General features: G+C 41.8%; 1 protein-coding gene across 4 annotated transcripts in view; it reads right to left on the reverse strand.

Annotated features, from left to right (window-relative positions):
- The window catches only part of AFF1 (ALF transcription elongation factor 1), a 109801-nt gene that overhangs the window by 24623 nt on the left and 63869 nt on the right, over positions 1-21309 (reverse strand). For 3 of the 4 annotated variants that reach the window (XM_086746435.1, XM_086746434.1, XM_086746436.1), the window contains exons 4-7: positions 8206-8250; positions 5428-5514; positions 4647-4683; positions 4217-4268 (exon numbers count right to left, since the gene is read on the reverse strand). In XM_086746435.1, the coding sequence (XP_086602561.1) occupies positions 4217-4268; positions 4647-4683; positions 5428-5514; positions 8206-8250 (221 nt within the window). The remainder of the gene's footprint in view (positions 1-4216; positions 4269-4646; positions 4684-5427; positions 5515-8205; positions 8251-21309) is intronic. The other variant, XM_086746437.1, reaches the window with a different exon arrangement.

A 21309-nucleotide genomic window follows, 5' to 3' on the forward strand; every position in this document is an offset into this window, starting at 1 on the left:
TCCAAAGTTCTCCCAAATTGTAATGCCTCTCTTTGGTAATCACGCAGGCATCCCAAAAGGAGTTGGAAAACAGACAGGAAAAACTCCTGCTATTGAAAACTATAGTGATTCCAAACTTAAAACTAGCCAGCGACCAACTCCTCTACCCAGAGAATTTCACAAACGTCATTCCAAAAATGGGATAAAAAGCTTAGGAACTGAGAAAGGGATTTTAATCAATCAGGTCAAAACTCTGTTTATTTCAACCTCATTCCAAACTAAGGGCTCTCTGTGAGAATTTTTTCTTATGCCCAAATAAGAAAAATAAGCTTTCAACGCCTCACAACAACACATTTTATAGCAAGAAAACAAATACGGAAGATCCCCAGTGAACCACATCAGCTTGGAAAAATGGGGAGAGAGTTAGCGTTCCTGATGCTTGTTAGGAAAAGGAAAACTACACAAACTTTCACACTCTTTCAAGTCTTCATGTCAAATTATAAACTAAGTGAAAAAGATCTACGGTGTAAATCTGTAGGTCACCTCTAATGACCCTGAGCAGTCTGCATTTATGATTCCATGACAACAGAGGAGTAAAAACGTTTAATTTAAAAGTGATTCCCTTACTTAAACACTATCCCCACTAACTAGACAAATTATTTTACACTCACACCAGAGCAGCTGACATGCATGGAGATACTTTCATTGAAACAGGACTATGTTTACTGCTGAAGCTGGCCACAGTCTCACAATGAACAACAATTCCACAAACGAGAAGTGACAAATCTGCTCCTGTCCACAGAGCAGGACAGCACGAAGAAATCCCAAAGATCTCCTGTGTCTACTAGTACAGAGCCAACCCCTTCTGCACAGGTGATGCCTCCTGCAAAGCTACTGACCCCACAGTCTCCCTCACTGATGCAGAATAGGGTCTCAGTGCCACAAGGGCTCTGTCTGATCACACTTGCAAAGACCTTCATGCCTTCTTTGTTTAGGCATTCCCCTGTGACTATCTTCCTCTATCTCCCAGCTTCCACTGCTTCATTTCCTCACATATCACCTCGGTGGAAATCACCTCTCGCCTCTTCTTTTAGAGTAAACACTGAAGGGAAGCACTAAGAGACATCACCTTGGAAAACAAGGCCCCTGAATTTCCTAAAAAAAGGCAAACAGCACGCAGTCTGCAGCAATCCTATATGTGTCAACTTTGCATGTGGGCTAGAGCCAAAGCTCACTGCCAGTCCACTGAGACATAAAAAGGAAAAGAGAAGAATAGCAACAATACAGCCACTCTCCACACTTCTGGGCAGTTTGGCCAAATGTCTACTGGCATCTCGATGAATTATTTTTTTTTTTTCCCAATCCGTTAGGGGAAGTAGTCGTTCAAAGGTGATAGTGAAAAAAAACTTCAGGGATGCTAAGAAGTTCTGAAAGTGTTTTCATTTTTTTTTTTGTTTTGCTTTTAGAGTTGTGGACTACAGATGCATTTCCTTTAGAGGTAAGAGGATAACACAAGGAAAGACTACCTAGATCTTTTAAATCTGATATAACTGTTTGTTATAGAAAGGACTGCCATTTTCACCTGAGATGCTCGTAAATAAAATGCATCAGCATAAAAGAATATTGCAACTATTTAAGTTCAATCTAGGATCAAGAAGGAACACTAAAACTTTAATTGAACTATACTTCTGCAAAGATAGACAAAGCCAGTTTCCCCAAAACAAGGTTTCAACAAATTGTTAAACAGCCTAGCTAAAGAAAATAAATCTGCTTTAATAATTTTAATGCTTTCATTAGCTCAGGAGTTAATAGCTGTCAAGCTTTCATTTGCAGGACCTGTTTGTTCATTTGCTCCTTATATACACACACTATCAATCTTCCTGTAAATCTATTTAAAAAGAGCTCTTTTAGTGAGAGAAGCACAACTAAAATTAATATCACTTGCCAAACAATCCCACTGAAAGCACAGGCTGGTCCCTCTCTGCCAGCCGGCTTAAAGATGCATCACCAAGAATGAGCTTGGCATCTCCCCTTTTAAAAGAAGGGCTACTTCCATTCCAGCGCAGCCAGGTGCTAACTTTGGGGCTGTATTCAAGAAAGCCATCTGGGAAACCCTTGCATGCTCTGTAAAGCTGAATGCTTAATTTCGGCACACAGATGCGCTGGGATTTCAACTTCTAATTAACCAGCACAAACGCTGTTTGTTTTCTGCCAGCTACACTTTGTAACGCGAGCCACTCTAGGCAGCTGAATTTTCAGACAGTCACGTGCACTTTGAATGGCAAAGAAAGCAAGCCCTGTTGTGCAAATGAAAACAAAAAAGCAGGGATGCATTAGTTCAAGGGAAAGATGTAGAAGTAGTCCTGGGCAAATCTTGCTTGACTCCGCTTTGGACATACACCTAAGCCACCCTCTTCCTTCTGCTTCAACTGCCTTCATCGACTGCGCGTCCACATGTTCCTAGCAGATGCGCACTGCCTTTGAAGTGCCTGCAAGGACGCTGAGCAGACAGGGGATGTTGGCAAAGGACAGAGCTACGTACCATGCCAAATTTACAATTCTGGACCTTTGGGCTAAGAAAAGAGTATTTTCAGATTCTTGTCTACAATAAAAGCATCTTCTCTCTGCTGCCTGGAAAATTTACTAAAGCCACAGAGGGATTTTTATAAGCAGCTGAGAAGAGTTGAAATAAAGATGATGGTTGTAGGGTAGCTGAGGAGGAAGGCAGAGCCTGGACCAGTTGAAACCAGTATTTTTAATAGTGCATTGAAAATTTCCAGAAATTGTTCAGGAGCAGCAAGCTGTGGTGGAAGAAGGAGGAACAAAATAAAGAATGGATTAACAGAGTAGCTGACTGCTCAGCAAGACACTATTCCACACTCCTAGCCAGCGAGGGCTCCTCTGCATGATGCTGGAACAGCATGAAAAATGTTATTTTTACAGATCTTGCAGAGCTTGAGTGCAAAATTCTACAATGTCAACCAAGATGGAGAAATGCTTCCTCTTCCTTGCGACTAGTCTAGCTTTGGATGGTTGGTTGAGGTTTTTTTGGGTTTGTTTTTGTTTTGGTTTTTTTTTTTTATAATTTTAATTAAGTTGTTCGTGATAAGGAAAAGGAAAACAAGTGGAGTAAGCTTTGTAGTCTGTAGTTTGCAGCCTTCCATGGAACAACATATCATGGAGTAACATGAGATGTTTATACATCACATGAACCCCTCAGCCTTTCAGACATAGAAAGATTTCTATTTGTTACTCGGGGCTCAGAACCTATCAATGCTGCCATCTGCCCAGGTTAATCCTGAAACACTAACATCAGCCCACACAAAATTACTTTCAAGCAATTTCTGTAATTAACCTACTTAATAGATAACCACTTTCACCTACAAGGACAGTACCAAATTATTTTATCCATTAACTTAAAATTCTCTATTGGAGCAATTCATTTATTAGTTGGCACTCCTTTCTAGCCTTGTAAAACTTTTGTAGCGATTACACATAAACGCTTACACTGAGACTCAAATTTTAAGAGGCCTTCTTCTGAGAGAAAACATAACGTGATAGGCAAAAGAACAAATATATGAAGAAAGGTATAAATATATAAATACTATTTTAAAAGCTATAGAACTTTCATCTTCACTCCACTTTAGAACTAGCTAAGATTTTTAGAAAGTCCACAAGAAAGTTTTGTTTGTTTGTTCATTTAAATAACAATAAAATTAAGATAACACTTCTTAGAAAACTTTCCCTTGGGCAATTGCAGAAAGTTATACCATACAATTGCTTTAAAGTTTCACCCTTAGTTTTCACAGTTTTCATAGGTGTAGCTTTACTAGCCCTCACAGGCTTCAAAACAATATGGAGAATAGATCAGATTCAGTTTGTATCCCTTATAATTTATGTCAGTTGATTACATTATTAGTAGTTTGAATAGCACTAACTGTGACAAGATATTACATAGTCACAAAGAGAAAAAAAAACCTTCAATCTGATATATTAATAGTTGGAGGTTTTTTGTTTTTTCTTCAGTTTTGTTTTGTTTTTAAGAGTCATTATAATAATGAAACAGTAATGTTTCTGCTGGTGAAAATTCCCTGCATTGAAATTTTCTGAAAAAAAAAAAAAAAAAAAAATCAGACTGATAAATCTTCAGAATCATCAAGTAAAACAAATCTTAATTCATTCCAGCTTCTTTTAAGTAACTGCACAGTACAGAGGGGAACTGAACCTGGTTACTTACGATGTTCTTGGCTGAGAAATAGGCAACGTTTTTGAAGGTGCATCATACTGTTCTGTAAATCAAAAATGAATCAGTTGGTTTTACTTGCCTCACTTGTAGCGTATTTTACCCTATGGTCTCTAAGCATCAGATTAGAAAGTCACTTTCTTCCAGGACGTAATTGTTTGCCATTGAGATAATTCATCACTCCAAATGGGGTTTCCTAACGTAATACTGTTTGTTCTCTGCTGATCTGCTGCCTTAATTTCTAGGTAATGAATGTATCCAATCTCTTAAGCATTTCTAAATTCATCATTGTTCAACAAAGCACAGGAAATCGTGCTCCTTAATCAATGTAAACATTTGATGTTCTCCTCAATATGTAACACATAACCCACAAAACTATGTCAACACACACATAACTGTGTGTTTTCTTTGGACTTCTACTTACTCTGATTCTGTTCTACAGATCCAACATGCTGTGATTCCTAGAGAGAAAGGACAAAGTGCAAATTGAGAACAAAATAAATCATCTCTCTCTTAATAGTAGCGTATCAATGATTTGTTTCCCATGGATTACTTACTATAATAAACACTTTGACTAACTTGTCAAAGTATGACTTTGAAGTACCCAAAAGTCAAAGTTGGCGTGACATAGCTTAGCATTGACAGAAATGAGATGCGCTACCGCCACCAAAAATTTGTTACTAGCACATTAGTGGTATGTGCATTTTTGGAGAAATATAAAAAATTATAAGATCTACCAAACACTTCTGCATAAAGCAGGCAGCAAATATTTTTGTGGAAAATAAAGATAATTTTTTTTTTTTACGATGCAGCAGAGCTGAGATGCCTAAAATGTCTCTGAAAAGCAGTCACATTTGAAGCCTATGATTATAACAAATGTGTAAGTTATTGAAACATTATTCATCCATCACCCTTCCGGCTCAAACTTCTTACAACTCTAAAAAGACAAAGCTTGCTTAAAAAAAAAAAAAAAAAGATAAAAGATAATTATGCTACCATATAGCCCACTCAAAAAACAATTACTCAGAAGCACAATCTGATCTAATTCTCAGTAAAATGATGCTTTAATTTGTCTGACTTCTTCTAAAGATAATCTCTCCTAATAGCCTTTATCTATGAAAGGGGGACAAAACCAGATGAAAACATATACAAGAGCCAGAAAGCTCTAATTTATCTAAAGCCCTGGCAAGAAGAGAACGTTTTACCTTTGTTGGGAATGGAAATTTTGAAGGCTCAGCTGTACTAGGTGTATGAATAGCTGTCAAGGGAGGTGGCCATGAGTGGGTCATTTCCTGGAAAGAGATTGATAGAAGCAGTGTACAGTATTTTTGCTGATACACACAGGTGAAGTTTTATGCTTAAGAGATTCATACAGATCTACCAAAAGAGTCCTAGCTGACCTGATTGTAAACTCAAGAGATGGTATCGCAGCAAGAAGCCCTCCTTTGAGCGTGGCAGTCAGACCATGGTGAGGACTTGCTCCTTTCCTGTAAGCATACTTGCATTGCCCAAGTAACAGCAATCTCAGTGGAGAGTTAAGTACTTACTGTGTTTGCAGGATTAGGCCTCAGCTATCACAGTTAATAAAGGGAAAAGTAAATAAAACCTGTATATAAGTAGTTCTGGGGTTTTTCAAAGCGCAGCACTTTCCTATTACGGAAGTTCTTACAACCCCTTAAAGCACCAACACTCCTAAAGGCTTTTCATAACTTCAGGTCAGCCAGAGAGCTCTGACTGCCAGCTGTTCCCCATGCTATTCTGCCTGAAACACTGGTTTTTGCTCTGACCGACCAAGACGTCTTTGACGCAGAGCTCCAGGACGTGGTTTCAAACCAAAGAAAGAGACCACTCAATGTGCTATATCTTTAGGAATCTTTTCCCCTGTTCCCCTGCCCTTACTCTCACTCACCATCACTACCAAGTACTGGCCTCTTGGGCTCATGGCCCAGATGAAAGCAGAGCAGAAACACCACAGCCACGGGATAGGGCTAAGCAGGCAAGATCAGCCTCCAACCTGCCTCCTCTGACACCACAGCGGGGCCCAGACGAGCGTGCTACAGCTTTGGCTTGAACTGCAACGAACACACATGAAAAGCCTAGCACAGACAAGAATGTCTTGAAGTATGTCTTGAACATACGCTAAAATACTTCAATGGAAGTTATTCTATATGAGGCCTTTGGGGAAGCTGAGGCTTGAAGTCAGAACCACCTTGTTGAAATCACACAAGACAGAATTTTCTTGGCTCCTGATTCTCAAGTTTTAAATCCTGAAGAGTGTAACAGTCACTCTAAGTAGTAAGTGAATTCATATGGCCTGTCACTGTCACTGTCTTTCTAAAAACAGTTATCTCAGGATTTGTCCCCCACCCAACATCTCCTCTGTACTCAAGGTGTGCACACACCATCCACATCCAGACTGGCTGTCATCACAACCATTCCCTGCCAGCTTCCCGAAGAAAGCAGCATGGAGAGTAACACAATACTGGCACTTTGCTCAGCTCAGGAAGTCAGGAATGATGTTCATGCTGAATGCATCTCACAATGAGCATGCACCACATGAAGTTTGCTCAAGGGCTTAAAAAAAAATATTAATGAGGAACATGTCAGTGCAAAGCACATTTTTATACTTTTGGCACCAGACTGAAGTGTGAAAATTGCTGCTGTTTTGTAAATTAAAAGTGCCATTTTTTTTCACCAAGGCACAAAAATGAAAGTTCACAAGTATCACTAGTTTCCTTATCTATTAGGAATAACATGAAATGCAAATATTTACAGGGAACGAAACCTCAGTGCGACTTTGGCTCTATAAACAGGAATCAGAGCCATCTACAGTGGTTTCTGTGCAAGAACTAGAAGTAGCCTACAACTAACCTGGCTAACTATTTGATCGCATTGTTACCACCCTGCCTTCTCCTTTCTCCCCTCCCACTGTTCAGTTCATTGCTCACTTCAATCACTAGCTGTGCAATCTTTCATAGACGATAAAATACTCAATATATTGCACTACACCTCTTCATCTATTTGTTTCCCCGTGGTTGCTATAAAAATAGGGTTACACATTACTAACAGGCAAGAAAACAGGATGTCTCGTGAAACACGGAAGGGTGCAGTACTTCTAGGCAGAGTACTCGTGCTGCAAAACCAACCAGCACACAGCAGCTAGGGAGCACACGTATACAACCACCTTTCAGATAAAACACAGACCCAACAACAGCTTCTTGAGAGCAATAAAAGCACCAGGATTTTGCAAACTGAAACAGCAGTGAGGGAAGTGAATCACAGAAACCAAACATCTCCGTTAGGACTTCGGTGTCTCAGAATAGTATTTGACATCAAGGAACTGCCTTTGCTGTATCAGCATGACCGGCTTGCAGATCACAGTGCGTTTCCACGCCATGCATAGTGAATGGGTGACACATACTCAGAAACAGCTACTGGGAGCCTGTGCACGGGTCACAGAGCCAGCTCTGACAGAAGGCTACAGAGACAGTTTTGCATCACAGTTGGCTTAGCTTTGCACGAATGGACTCAAGTTACAGTGAAGAAGCAGCCCAGCAGCAGTGCTGCACACAGGCAGGTGGGAAGGATGCAGCTGCGTGCTCCCATTCAGGACCACGCTGCTGGGACTGGTAGCATGGACAGGAGGCAACATGTGCAGCACCTTCGGAGGAAGCGTGCTCAGTAATGGCAATACCTGACTTGACAAAGGAGCAGCTCTGGCTGTTTCGGATGACTTGTCAGTCTTGCTCTTGGACTGCACCAGACTGTATTACACTTAAATACTGACAGAAAGACTGGTCTTACAGCTCCAGCTGTATCCAAGGCTAACTTTTATCTTTACTTCTCCAGAGTGTACTCTGAAACACTTTTAGTGATTGCAACATCCACTGACAGAACAGAACCAGAGCAGTATTTTTTTCCCCAACACACTACTTTAATGTGTGCAAAACATAAGCAAACAGAGATTATTTAAAAGCACTTACCCTCAAAATTTCTTCAATGGAGTGGACATCACTGGAGAAGGTTTGCTACAGAAAAAAAAAGAAAAAAAAAAAAAAAAAGGAAAAAAAGAGAAGAGTCATGAGTTTGTTTTGATTTTACCAACTGACATGCGACAAACAGATGCACTCAAACATCTGCTTACCAATGGTTCTATAAATTTCACAGGAATCCATTAACAATAAAATGCTAGTAAGAATTAAAAGTCCCATCAGAAGAGCAGTTAATACTGCACTTCTACAAAGACTGTTGTTTTAAAGTCTTTAGTAGAAGATACATTCTAAGAATGATGAAAGACAAGGAAAGTGAAACAGAGCTTATTAGACAATGATGCTCATTCAGCTGACAGGATTCCCCTTGTTTCAGGACTTGCATTCTTCTATGCATCCATATGCACTCAGCAGAAAAAGAAGCCAGTACAAAGCCCTAAGCTTCAAGAAGTCAAAGCAGAGGTGGTTTTAAGTGGAGGAATCAGGCACCAGGCCCTTGCATGCCAGCTCTTGGACTCATGAGAACATCAACTGCCGTCAAAAAATAGAAAAGGAATTTAACTTGCGGAGCTCAGAATAAAATCTTGAACGTACCACCAGGCAGGAGCAACATGGTGATTTCTGGAAAAGCCTGCAGGTGACCTGGCTCTGGATCGAGGGACTGCACCTGTACCTTCCCCATTTGTTTTGCTGGAGCCCAGGCACTGACCACCACACACCTGCCTGGCTGGGGCCAGGGCTCCCCAACTCAAGAGTGGTGAGGACCTCTAAAGGGAGGCCAGGTCCCTGGTGATGCCCTGGCACTTCACCAATGCCACCTGAAGGGGATCAGCAAACAGCCACGGCAGTGCCTGCAGCTGCCTTCAACCAGGCTCATGAGCTGAGGCATGACAAAGCTCTCAGGAGGAATACAAAGCAAAAGTAATGCAAATAATTGCCAGTTATATAACGAACAGCAGACACTGCAGCTTGTGCAAACACATAAATCTGCTTTTAATGTATCAGCAAAACCACTTAGCGGCTCCTGGCAGGACACCCCTCTGCACATGTGACACCACGCATTGGCAGCCTAGGTGCTGCTGGGCAAGGCAGGGGCTGGGACAAGCACAGCAAACTTCTCCTGCTCCCCAGGCGTGTGAAGACAAGGGTAACTGCACAGCCAGGGCAAGTGACAGCGTCCCCTGAGAGCACCCACCTGCCCCATGCCCCAGCTCTGTGCGGCAGGAGAGGGAGGATGTGGCAGCAGTGTCCTCCTCCTTCCGGCGCCACCAGCAGCACTAGGTGCAGTTTCTACACACTGACCCACTACCCAGCCATGAGGAATATCACTTCACTTCAACAGATCCGCTTCTCATCTACTACTAAGGCATGTGTTTTGAAAGTACCTGTCATTCACACATCCTCTCCTAACTGCTATAATTACAGAAAATTGAAATTAAAACAAACAAACAAACAAAAACAACAGAGCTGAATAGTTATAATGAGCAAAGTGCATCCAAGACCGGCTTCTTGCCTATAAACAAGAGATTCAATGCAAATGCACAGTGATCAGTGTAACTGCTGAAAGGGAAAGGCCAGGAAGACATTCCTTGTGTTAAAGGAGGCAGTGAGCTATACTGCCCATAAGAAGGATCTTCCCCAGAACAAGGTAAACAGAAAAGCAAGCAAACACTTTTATAAAGTCAAAAAGCGTCATCCTTAGCATTCTCACAGAAAGGTCACTCATCTGTTTCCCATATGCTGCATTATTTACACTGGAGGCAGAAGAGGAGATGAGGAATCTCTTCCCTGCAACCTCATTTGTCTGCATCTACATAAAGCTCTCATCAAGGCAGCGCTCATTTGACAAAGATTTGACTTTTCTTCAGAAAATCATGCACGGATAGCTGCTTCTGACTTTACTCACCCTGAGCAAACAGAAGCTGCGGCACAGCCAGATGACTCATACGAATAAAAGCAAGGGCTGGGATCTAGCAAGGCTTGCAGAAGAGCCCCACAGCAGGCAGGAGGAGGGGAGAGGGAGAGCAAACAGCATGGAGCTTCTACCATGTGGCAAGAGATCGGGATGCTTCATAAGTCACAGTGCCAAAAAGGGATCCCTCCTCCTTCCCAACAAGCTGAAGCTGGTAGCTCAACCACCTAAGTTACTTAATTTAATAAGTGGTGAACAGCAGACACAGAAACTTGCATCTTGCTGCACAGAAAAACAGTGTTCAACTAGTAGATTGCTTCAGAAGGCTCCTGAGATATCCCCCATAAGAGCACCATAGTAAAAACCCTTCCCACAAAACAGATCCCACCTGAATGAAGTGTTCAAAATCTCTCTCTACAATGAATCGATTGCAACAAATCAAAATCAGTTTGCTTCTCCCCTTCCAGAAACTTAAGTTTTATGAGGTAGTAAGTGATGACAAACGTGGAATTCAGTTAACCTGGGAATCAGAGAATATCTACAACAGCCAGTTTGGACCTCTCTTATCCTTGCCAAACAGCTCACACCCCTGCCTGAAGTTCTTTCAGATAAGCTTGAAGAGGCTTTGAAATTGATATAGGTTTACATATAATGAGTATTTATAGTGCAATTGTCAGGAGGATTTATTGTAACCCCGAAGGGCACTGTTTAGTGACTGCTGTTCTTCATAAGTCCGGTGGTTTAACAGAAAACACTTTCTTCTTTGTGGCACAAAATTTAAAGGAAAGCAAAGACATGACACTGAATAAGTACTGCAGAAGCCTGCACTGGCAGCACAAGGACCTCTATTTTTGCTTTTTTTACGACATAAGGTTTAAGTGTATGTCCCCAAAATATGTGCAGCTCTGGAGATACAGAACGTAAGGTATCAGAGATGCTCAGAATTGCTTTTGTCTTTAGCCAGCAGTTTACTCCCAGAGCCACTAAGTCAGGACACACTAGGAAGCCCATGTCCCTGCAGGAGACTCTCACTGAAGACCATGCGTTTTCAGGCATCTTTAACTGCTGTTCTGCTATCCTGCTGCACCCTAAGACTGAAAAACCGTACGACACTTTGACCAGCAGTACAATGTGCAACAGACAAATAAAACTGCTGCCAACAAATGGACCTGCAACACCTATATCAAATACACAATAAAAGGTTTGTTTTGGAGATTGAAGTCACAGACTGTTCAGGATATGTACAGAAAATTTGCTTTCAGCGCCAAAACCATAACAAAACTGGTCAGGGCCATTTGACTACACCAGGGAACTCTCCTGTCTCTCAGGTAGGACTGCGACTGCCCTTACCACAAGTCTGCAGCCCGTCACAGTCCCTGTGCCCCAAACCCGCTGACCCTGGAGAGTGCGGGCACACCCCCTTTCACTCCATCCCAGCCGCAGTGGCCGAGGACTCCTCATGTTTTAAAAAGCTATGCATCCAATGCCTGAAGAAGCTGGGCTCCTCTGCATGCTGAGTAACTTTTTGCCCTTTTTTTTCCTTTTCCCCTTCAAGTCCCATCTCTGCTGTGTTCAGCTTGTAAACTACCATTAAACCACAACTACCACCCAGCAGCATGGGCTGTCCTTGCCAGTTTTAAGGGAAGAGTTTAGGGAAAAGGAGAAACACAGTGTTGCTTGAAGAAGAGTTTAAAAACCACAAAGCCAAAGAAATCACTGAAATGAGATCAGCTCTGCTGCGGACTGTGGGTGTAGAAGACAATACTACATGTTGCCTGACTATCCCCGCTAGCAGTTTTACAGCCTTTACAGGGAACACTGTAACCTACTCCCCACAGACAACTCCATTTAAGCCCTGCATGTATTTGCTGGCCAACACTGACATCTGCACAATCTCTAGCTAGGATTCCCTCATGCCACATTGATACTCACTGTCAGTTTGGGAACAACACAGATGCCCCTGAGTGTGCCACTCACAAAACATTTTGATGGCCAAGGTCGAACACAATTCACAGGACATCCAGAACTGTTGCGTTGCTGGAGGTTTTGGTTTTTTTTTCTGTTTTGCTTTTTAATTGCCAACGTTCCCATCCAAACTGACACTACACTTCAACAACAGCCACCCCCCTCAGCAATAATACTAATTTATGTTCCAAAAAGTCTGGTTTTGCTCAAGTGAAGGCCCCACTCCCAGTGATCTCGCAGTCTCAAAAAAGCTCTGCTTCTCCAGTTACCATTTTCCCCAGCAGAAGGCATGGCCAGAGCCAGACACGCACATCCAGCCACAAGCAGGTACTCACATCTGACCCAAGACTCTAACCCAGTTCCTCTACCACTGCAGGCCCACAGATTCTGTAGAGGTTAAATAAAAGGGTGTAACTTGGAAGGAAATCTTTTTCAGAGAGACAGAAAATTACTTTAAGACAGCAGGGAGAAGAAACTGCCACCTCTGTAATTTACAGTGCTTATCCACAAAATCCCAAGGAACAGCCAGACACAGACTGTGTAACATGGTTCATGTCCATTATGTGACTGATAATTTAAGGGATAAATTTAAAATTATACTCATATGATAACATATGACAGAAGCAGAATCTGGACTGACAAATTTCCATAATAAGTTTTCGAAAGCTAATTTAATAGATGACTCCCTTACTTGAAAGCTTAAAAAGCAAGACAAAGGTTTAAAAAGGTAATTAAGACAAAATAAAGTATCTCTTTGATGAGGATTCACAGACTTAATGGGCATAACAGACATTTCACAATGTCAAAGACAAGTTTGGTTTTAAGGTTTTTGGAACAAAATAAAGCTAAAGCCATTAAATAAATTTTGACTACAGAAAAATGCAGAGACTACCATTAATGAGACTTTTAAGCCTCTCTCGGTTACCAAAAAACAAGCAACATGCTATCAAAATGGTGGGACACTGCCTCCTTCTCTCCTTGTTATAATTTTTGCAATATATACATTTTTCCAATTCACCAACCTGCACCACTGGCTGATGAAGGCCAAGTAATGTTTTGTAAAGATGTATCACCCAAGGTTAACACAATACAGTGCTACAAAGCAATATACCTGAAGCACTGTTAAGTACAGCTGAAGTTGTCTGAAAAGGACTTCACTCAAACCATTTGGTTCAACATAACTTCAATATAATAGCTCAGACCAGCATGACCTAAATCCCACATTCACTTTCTCCCCTTGGAGGCTGCACAAAATCATCCACTTCCTTTTTCCTCTCTAATGACCACAGCCAACAAAAAAAAAACATATGTGGATACCCATTGAAGTTGAAATAAAATTTAAAAATGAGGTATCATGTATTTTCAGGGTTTTTGCAGGGGAAGTGTTTTGTTTTGATTCAGGTTTTTTTTTGACAGAGAAGTTGTGCACTTTCATTTAGCATTTACTGTAGGTACAACACTTTGGAAATCTCCGATAGATGCCCAGATAATGATGTGGGGAAGGACATACAATTCAGAGGCATTCCAGACAGCACTGCTATACTTGTTCTCCTTGTGGGAAAATGCAGTTGAGGAAGTTACTTCACAGAGATTAATTAAATCCTACAGATTCCAGCAACTCCCTTTCTGTTCACTCACATGCCCACAGCACAACATAATACTGTATCCAGAAAGCCAATGTATGGTTACAGAAAGCAAAAATGTACATAAATACTACATGCCTCCGTGATAATTTTTATGCATTTTCTTTACCAGAGTAATAAAGGCATTAATGCTTTCACTTTATCAGAGCATAGACAACTCAAAGGCTAGAGATTTGCAAGAGTTACCACCTACATGATAACCTACTGCAGGTAACCAGATAAAGCGTGTTTTGCTTTGCTCTATAGCATCGTGCTTCCCCTGAGGAAGTTAAATGTTTGTCTCCTGTACCATAATGCATTCAATCACATGAAAAGTAGCTTTCCTTATGCTAAAGGAGGCGAAAAGAAGCAGAATTAACAGTTAAGGCATCTGTTAGAAATTTGGCTGTGAAAGATGTTGTGTGATCCCCTTCTCATACGTACTAGGGTAGCACACAATCTGATGATTTGACTACTGAGTCAACCACGGAGGGATTCAGTATTACTTTGATTCTGAGCTGAAAAGGACTTCAGGACTGGGGCCAATATAATTTCAAGCATTTACACAAACATAAGAAGCCCTAGAAGTTATAATGAGGAACTAGTCTGCCTTACTACAACAGGCTTGCAAAAATGCACAGGTGCACATACCCACAAAAGAAGAGATGGAGCTCTTAATTTAGCAAACAATTTAAAATCTGCACAGGCACCCAATTCAAGCTGCATAGCAACTGTGTGACGAAGCTCTCAGAAATAAAGTCCTCTCTTCATAAGCAATTCAAAAAAATCATGCACTTTCATGAGCACAGAGCTCTGCTCATGCCCTGAGCCTTGCACAGCTCTGTTGGACATGCTAAAGAGAGATGAACGAGGAAATCGGGATAGTAAGAATCACCCCAAAACAGACTAAACTGCTTGAAAAACCAGCTGGTACACAAATGAGATGTGTGGGCCAGACACCCAACTGGCAACCAGAAGCGGTGCAGTGCCCCAACCAGGGACTTAAGAAAGGGACGGCACCAGCCCTCCCGGCGCTGCGTTCCTCTCCCGCTGACACAGCTACACCCGCTGGACTGTCACAGCGGGAGGGACCAGCAGCCTGCTCCTCGGTCTCAGCATCACAGTTAGAGGGCGAAGGGGAGAATGAGAGAGACGTTGAAAGGATACTTGCAAAAGCCCGGCGTTCTCCTCTCTAGCATAATGCAGTCAAGACTGGCCAAAGCTGGGAAACTAAAAAATTCTGCACCTTTTTAAAAATAAGATTTTGTCATAGATAGTACAAGAAATAAGCAGTCCTTTTTTTTTGGCAATGAAGACGGGGTTGAAGAGCTTCTAAAATTGCTTCTTTTTTTAAAAAAAAATCTTTTAAGATATTCCATTAAAAATTATAGCACACATTTTTATCCCACTCTGCCACATGTGCCAAATGGAGCTGAAGGACCATACGTCTCTCCTGCATGGAAGTGGGGGACTGAAGCCTCCTCCTTAGTTTTTTCAAATAGCCTGCCTCATCAGGAGGCTCCGGCAGAATAGTTTCAAACAAGCTGTCAAAAAAATCGTCTCCAAAAGAGAGTTGGCAATGCATTATTTCAGAAGTCACCGAGCAGCACCGCTGAGATGCGTGGGCTCAAACAAGGCTGGCGGCAGTAACAGCATATAGATTGTGCAAAGATGAGGACAGGAGATCTGGAAGCAGATATTAACTGGAACGGATATGGGTTGCCTTTCAGGCAAGCATTAAGGTGTTGCAGACCTTTCTGTTCCTTCTCATCTCAGTAATTTCCACCCGACTGCTTATTTCTGCTTATTTGCATGCCTCTGCTGTCACAGCCTATTTAGGGCTGCCTCTGTGACAGCCCGCACACAAACAAGCCCCCTGCTTCTCAGTCTCCTTCATCTCAGGTGAAACTGGTGCCTGTAGATACCCAGGCAACATAGATGAAGAACAGCTACAGTATGTGCGTTTCATATGCTGCCTGTTACCTCCTCCTAATCGAAACAGATTTACAATGTGTGTGTGTAGCTCAAGTATGCCAGCTATTGTCTTCCCCTGATTTCAGGCTAAATTATCAGCGCTGAGAAAACCCAAGCGAGCAGTGCAGCAAGGAAGAGAAAAGCCAATTATGAGTTCCGTGCCCTTCATTGTGTTGTCGGTTTTCTTTGTTTCCTAATGAAAGCTTTGCCACTGCAACTATCACCACAGAAGGTCACCTGTTCACGCTAAAAAAAAAAAAAAAAAAAAAATTCACATTTACAGCTGCTTCCCATTTAATACTATATTTTAATATAAATACTTAGCTTTCAATTTATTTTTTCATGTCAACTGCATAGGTTTTTGCCACTTGAATGCAATGAAGACCACAAAACTTCATATGCATGAAGGGCTAGTTTGAAAACACGCAGGACAAAATCAGACCAAACAGACCCTTCTGTTCTCACTTCACTCATACATGCTTAACCAATTCAGAGCAGGAGATCTTGCATATTACATGGACTCTCCTACTCGCACACAAGACACACTAGGGACAGCATGCTAATTTACTCTTCAAAGCAACCTTCCACTCGCATTTTTGTGTAGTTAAAAATCCACCCTCTTTGTGCTATAGATAGATCAGAGATGTACACACACACCCAGCACGTTTCCAAAATAACCCAGCCAACAAAAGAGTCAGTAAGTATTTTAAGCAGGCCTCCACTAATCTTCATTATGACTGAAATACTGTTCCGCCATGTATTGAAAAAGGCTGCCAAAACTTGAAGCTTGAATTACCTTGTCGATCAAACAAGTGCATAAACACCCAAATTCATAGCAGTTTTTGCATGCTGTCTTGAGGAACACCAGACACCAAGCAGATTCTCTATCAAGGATGTTTAAATGTTCTGTATCACAAAAAAAAAGACTGAAATACATGTATGATACAAAGATAGGTCCAATGACCTGAAACCTGGCTTACTCCATCCACCTTTGTAAGAGGATGTAGTGAAAAAAGCTGCTTTCAGGGAAAGCTGAAGCAACAATTCCTAATTATCTATTCAGCAGAGCATTTATCAGAACAAATATGAAGACTGTGTGAACACATTTGTGAACAATTTCTAGCAAGACAGGCACCATCCTGTGAGCAAACTAACAGCAGGGTGGTCACTTAGCATGTTTTTAAAAGACGTTTATATTTTGCTGCAGACACAGTGCACTTGTTCAACACAACTTTCTTTCACTCACTCACTGATTCTCAAAAGTGTCTGATGTGTGGGGAACCCTTTCTTAAAAGGGCAAACAAAAAGTTTTTCTAACTCAACCAGCTAAAGGTTTATTTTGCAGATAGACAGGTTCCTAACAATCCTTCAAACAGTATCCATTCAATTCGACAAAATTTTGTTACCATGAACAACAATTGTTAAGATATGCTAGGGAGGAAAAAAGTGGAGGCAAGTGGTGGGGGGGAACAGAAACGCAAGACTAATTAGACAGCAATGCTAACAACATTATCATGCCTGTGAGCTTTACATTTTGATTCCTCTTGTATGATCTCAGCCAGCATTAAACATTAACCTTTCAGTAAACAATATGTGTTTAGCAGTAATGAATTTCAGATAGAAGACAGAAAAGGAAGTGCTACAAAGTAATCCCACCTAAAATAGTAGCCTTGAGGCAAAATACCAGCCTTGTGAGTCTTTGGGGCAGGGGAGCAAGTCAGCCGCCAGCAGTCACTGAAAGCAGGACTCTGTTTTTGAGCTTTTTGCCTCGAGTGGGAGGCAGAGAGGAGAAGGGAAGACGAAGCAAAATAATTTTGAAGCAGAAACAGCTCCGAGGCTCAAGAATGAGGTTTGATGGCTCAGGGTCAGCAAAGCAGCCCTTGGCACTTGCCAGGGCAAGTGACTGTGAGGTCCCTGGCCACGTGCACCCACCCCTCTGCCGCACTTCCCTTCCCCTGGCACTGGCCTGAGCCTGGACTGGGACAGTCCAGGACTCAACCCTGGACAGTCGTTCCCTTTCTGTCAATTCAGCTCCTCTGATCACCTGGCCACAGTGCCAGATGAACGCCAGAAGTGGTGCAGCTGAGGGGGAAGGAGAGTGCATGCCCACAAATGCTCAGCACACCTGGAGGGAGCAAAGGTCTTAGTTTTACTCAGCTTCCAATGTTTGGTAAACCCTTTGGAGCCAGAGCCAGTCACCTACGGTCAAAATTATCTTCAGAAGCACACAGTTCACAGCTTAACCCTGCTCCTACAGTGGTTAAACTCCCACAGACTGCAGTGGAAAAAGTGTTACAATTCTTAGCATTTTACAAATCTGAAGTGTCTCTTACATTGCATCTGATACTGGTATAAATCAACAATAATAATTTTTAAAATTTTAGGAACTGATTATTTTAGATTTTTTCAAAAAGGCACAAAGAAAACCTCCCATGCAATCAATGTATGATTTGCTACCAGCAAATTTCCTTTTCCCAGAAAGCACGCAAATAGGTGTCATGATGCTCCATTTTCTCACATGCACTAACCTAGTCCAAGGCACTGTTTTTGTCTCAGTACTCTGAACCAGGGCTGTTTTAATTGCTTGCAGCTAAACAGACTGGAAACAGAAGAAAGTGATAATTTGGTTTTGAAGTCCAAGACATGGTGGTGAAACTTAGTAACCTCAACAGCTCTCTGGGGCATAAAACCACATTTTCATTTCCAACCCACAGGTTTTATCAGCACCCACCCCTTCTAACGTAACGCAACTTGGTCAGATTCGGCACCACCAACCACCCAGGTGAACCTGATTTCACCTACTGAGGGAAGAAAGCAAACAGGTATCATTTGCTACCACGCTAACCTTCCCTGCTCGCAGGTGGGTTCCTCAGCTTGCGAGGGCAAAATGAAATCAAGAGCAAATCTTGTACCAACATCAGTGCTGGAGGATGGAGATCAGTACAGAGCACACACAGAAGGAGTAGAGATTTTTAAGCCAACTGGCTCCTCTTCACAGTGCTGCAGGGCTGCAGAGCCCACAGCAGTGGGAAGGGTACAAAACAAGCCCCAAGCGCTCTGCAGGGCTGCACTAACCGCAGCTCAGAGCACCAGCATCCCGGCTCCACAGCAAGCAGCTCTGCCGAGAGGGCGGAAAGCGGTCTGCAGGGACGGCACAGCCAGCGCTCAGCACGGCAGAGGAGTTCCTGCACCTTCTGCAATGCTGCATAGATTCTGCGGGGATGCGGGAGCAGCCGGAGAAGCTGACTCAAAGGGCACATGGTTAACCCAAAACACGCAAAAAGACAAAATGATTCAGATACGCCAGCTGCATTTTTAAACATGTGTCTTTTTGCAAGAAAAGGAAAAACACCACTATCACAGCTGCTGCAGTAAAGACCACCCCTACAAACCACAGGATAAATGACTACACAGGGGAAACAGCAACACTGATGAAAAACAAACAAAAGCAGCACATAAGAGAGGTGCAGACAGTTTGTTAATACAAGATTTTCTTCTGATTTCTTTTGGGTTCAAGAACTGTAGGGTTTGGTTTTTTTGCTTGTTTCTTTTTTAAAGTTCATACAAAAAAAAAGTATTAGGATTGCTAAAGGGGAAAGTTTGGAATTTGAGCTAAAAGTCTTTGCACTGTTGCCTATGAGCTTTGGATGAAGTCACTTACAAATCAGGCAAAAGAGTCTGCAAAGAACCTCGAAATAAGCTCTAGTTTAAGGATGAGACGATTCCCTCTCTGACTTCAGTGTGGGAATACTTGCATACATTTCTGTTTTCCTTGGTGCTCTTTTTGTATTAAGCTCAAAAATGTCTATTTCAGAAACTTAAAATAAAAAGGGACTTTTATCATCCAGTAACAAAATCTTTTTTGATATAATATGTTTGAAATCTCAAATTGTATAGACCTAAATATGTCCTTAATGACAGGCTTCATAAATTATAGTTTCAGATTTTAAACGCCATTTTGTTATGCAGAATATTGCCTGAGGTTTCATTATTACTGTAAAACAATGTACAGATAACATTTGGCAGCAGAGTGCCTGTATGAGCAGCTTGAGCTGCTCTAGGAAATTCAGGAAACTGCTGTCAGAGAAGGACAAACCCGTGAGAAGGGAAGGCAATTTTCTCAGCAGGTTGCCTAAAACTAGAATTAATTTTCACAGGAGGTTAAATATTACCGCAAGACACATCATTTTTAGCATAGAAGAAGAAAGCTCACCTCATTTCCACAAAAACATGACAACCACAAAAAAAAAGACACAGGAAGGCAAAAGACAGAGGGACAAAAAGAGGAAATGAAACACACACACACAAAAAAAACCTGAAATAAAAAAACCCCAATTTTATAAAAACCTTGTTATCAGAGTATCTTTGTGGAAAGAGAAGAAACTTGTAGTGCAGTACTAATAAGGCACCGCACACCACAGCAGCTGTAAAAAAACGCGTGTGTGGGGATGCACTTGTTAGAGTTTTATTCCAGCTTCAGGCAGCCACCTGGGTGGGTTTAACGACACAGGATGAGCAGAAACAAGCAATGCATTCTGTATCTCCCCCTCACCAACTTAAGTATTGAACATAACAGAGCAAGACTGGCATAATTCCAGCAAATCAAAGCAAAGCTAAAGTAGATCTGCTTGCCACTGCTTGCAGCATTAAGTTTCACTTCTATATTTCATTAAAAACAAAAACCATGTTATACTTTTTGCTTTATGCACACAAAAACAACACTAAGGCATCAGAGAATGCATACAGAAGGGCTCTGCCTCATCCAGTTAGACAAAATCTTCAAAATTACATTATAAATGCATTTGTTTTCACATTTGTGTTTATGCTGGTTGCTTGTTTTTGACACACAAGACTTCATCATAGACTGCAAATCCAACCCACCAGTCTCAAACTCCACGGGAGCCTTCTTAAAATAATTTCTCTGGGTGCTATTTCAGGTCCTCTGTGGGCACCAGCATCTAACCAGCAGTTTGCATGTAGCCAAATCCCCTGTGGATGGTTTTACATGCGCACTTAACCCATTTGAGTCCACTCCTCTCCTTTCCAAGGCAACGCCAAAGTTATTCCATCGAAACAATGCCACACCACCAGGCACTCTCCTGCTTCTGCCCCAATGTCAACCCGGCAGCCCAACGCACAAGAGAAGGCAGCAGCTCCAGCCTGCCACTGCCCTCATCGCAGGTTTGAAAACAAATCAAACCATTTCCATGAACTTCTACTCTTGCTTTTTTCAGCTGACACTGAATGATCCTGGCAATTTAAGCATTTTACATCAAAATGCTCAGTAAACAATGGTTGCACTGTCGTGTTCCTGCGTGGGCGCCTGGAGGAAATAAAACATTCTTTAAAGATTTTACACGCTTTTCTAACTCTGAGATGGATTATTTCGCTCAATCTAAAAATAAATGCATGGGCCTCCTTCTTGTGTTCAAACAGTATAAGAGAAAAAAAAAAAAAAACACCACTACTTTGTCTTCCTTTGTCTGAAGGAGCAAAGGGCTTTGTGTTCTGGGGGAACCGACTGTTGATATGTTTTAGGAAAGGATTCTTTAAAAATCTTGAGTTGCTGAAAGCAATTAATGCATCCCTTGTCAGCCTTCATCTAATAACAGCATAATTGAAACC

This window comes from Chlamydotis macqueenii, chromosome 4, assembly GCF_036417535.1.
Source record: "Chlamydotis macqueenii isolate bChlMac1 chromosome 4, bChlMac1.mat, whole genome shotgun sequence".
NCBI classification, from domain to species: domain Eukaryota; kingdom Metazoa; phylum Chordata; class Aves; order Otidiformes; family Otididae; genus Chlamydotis; species Chlamydotis macqueenii.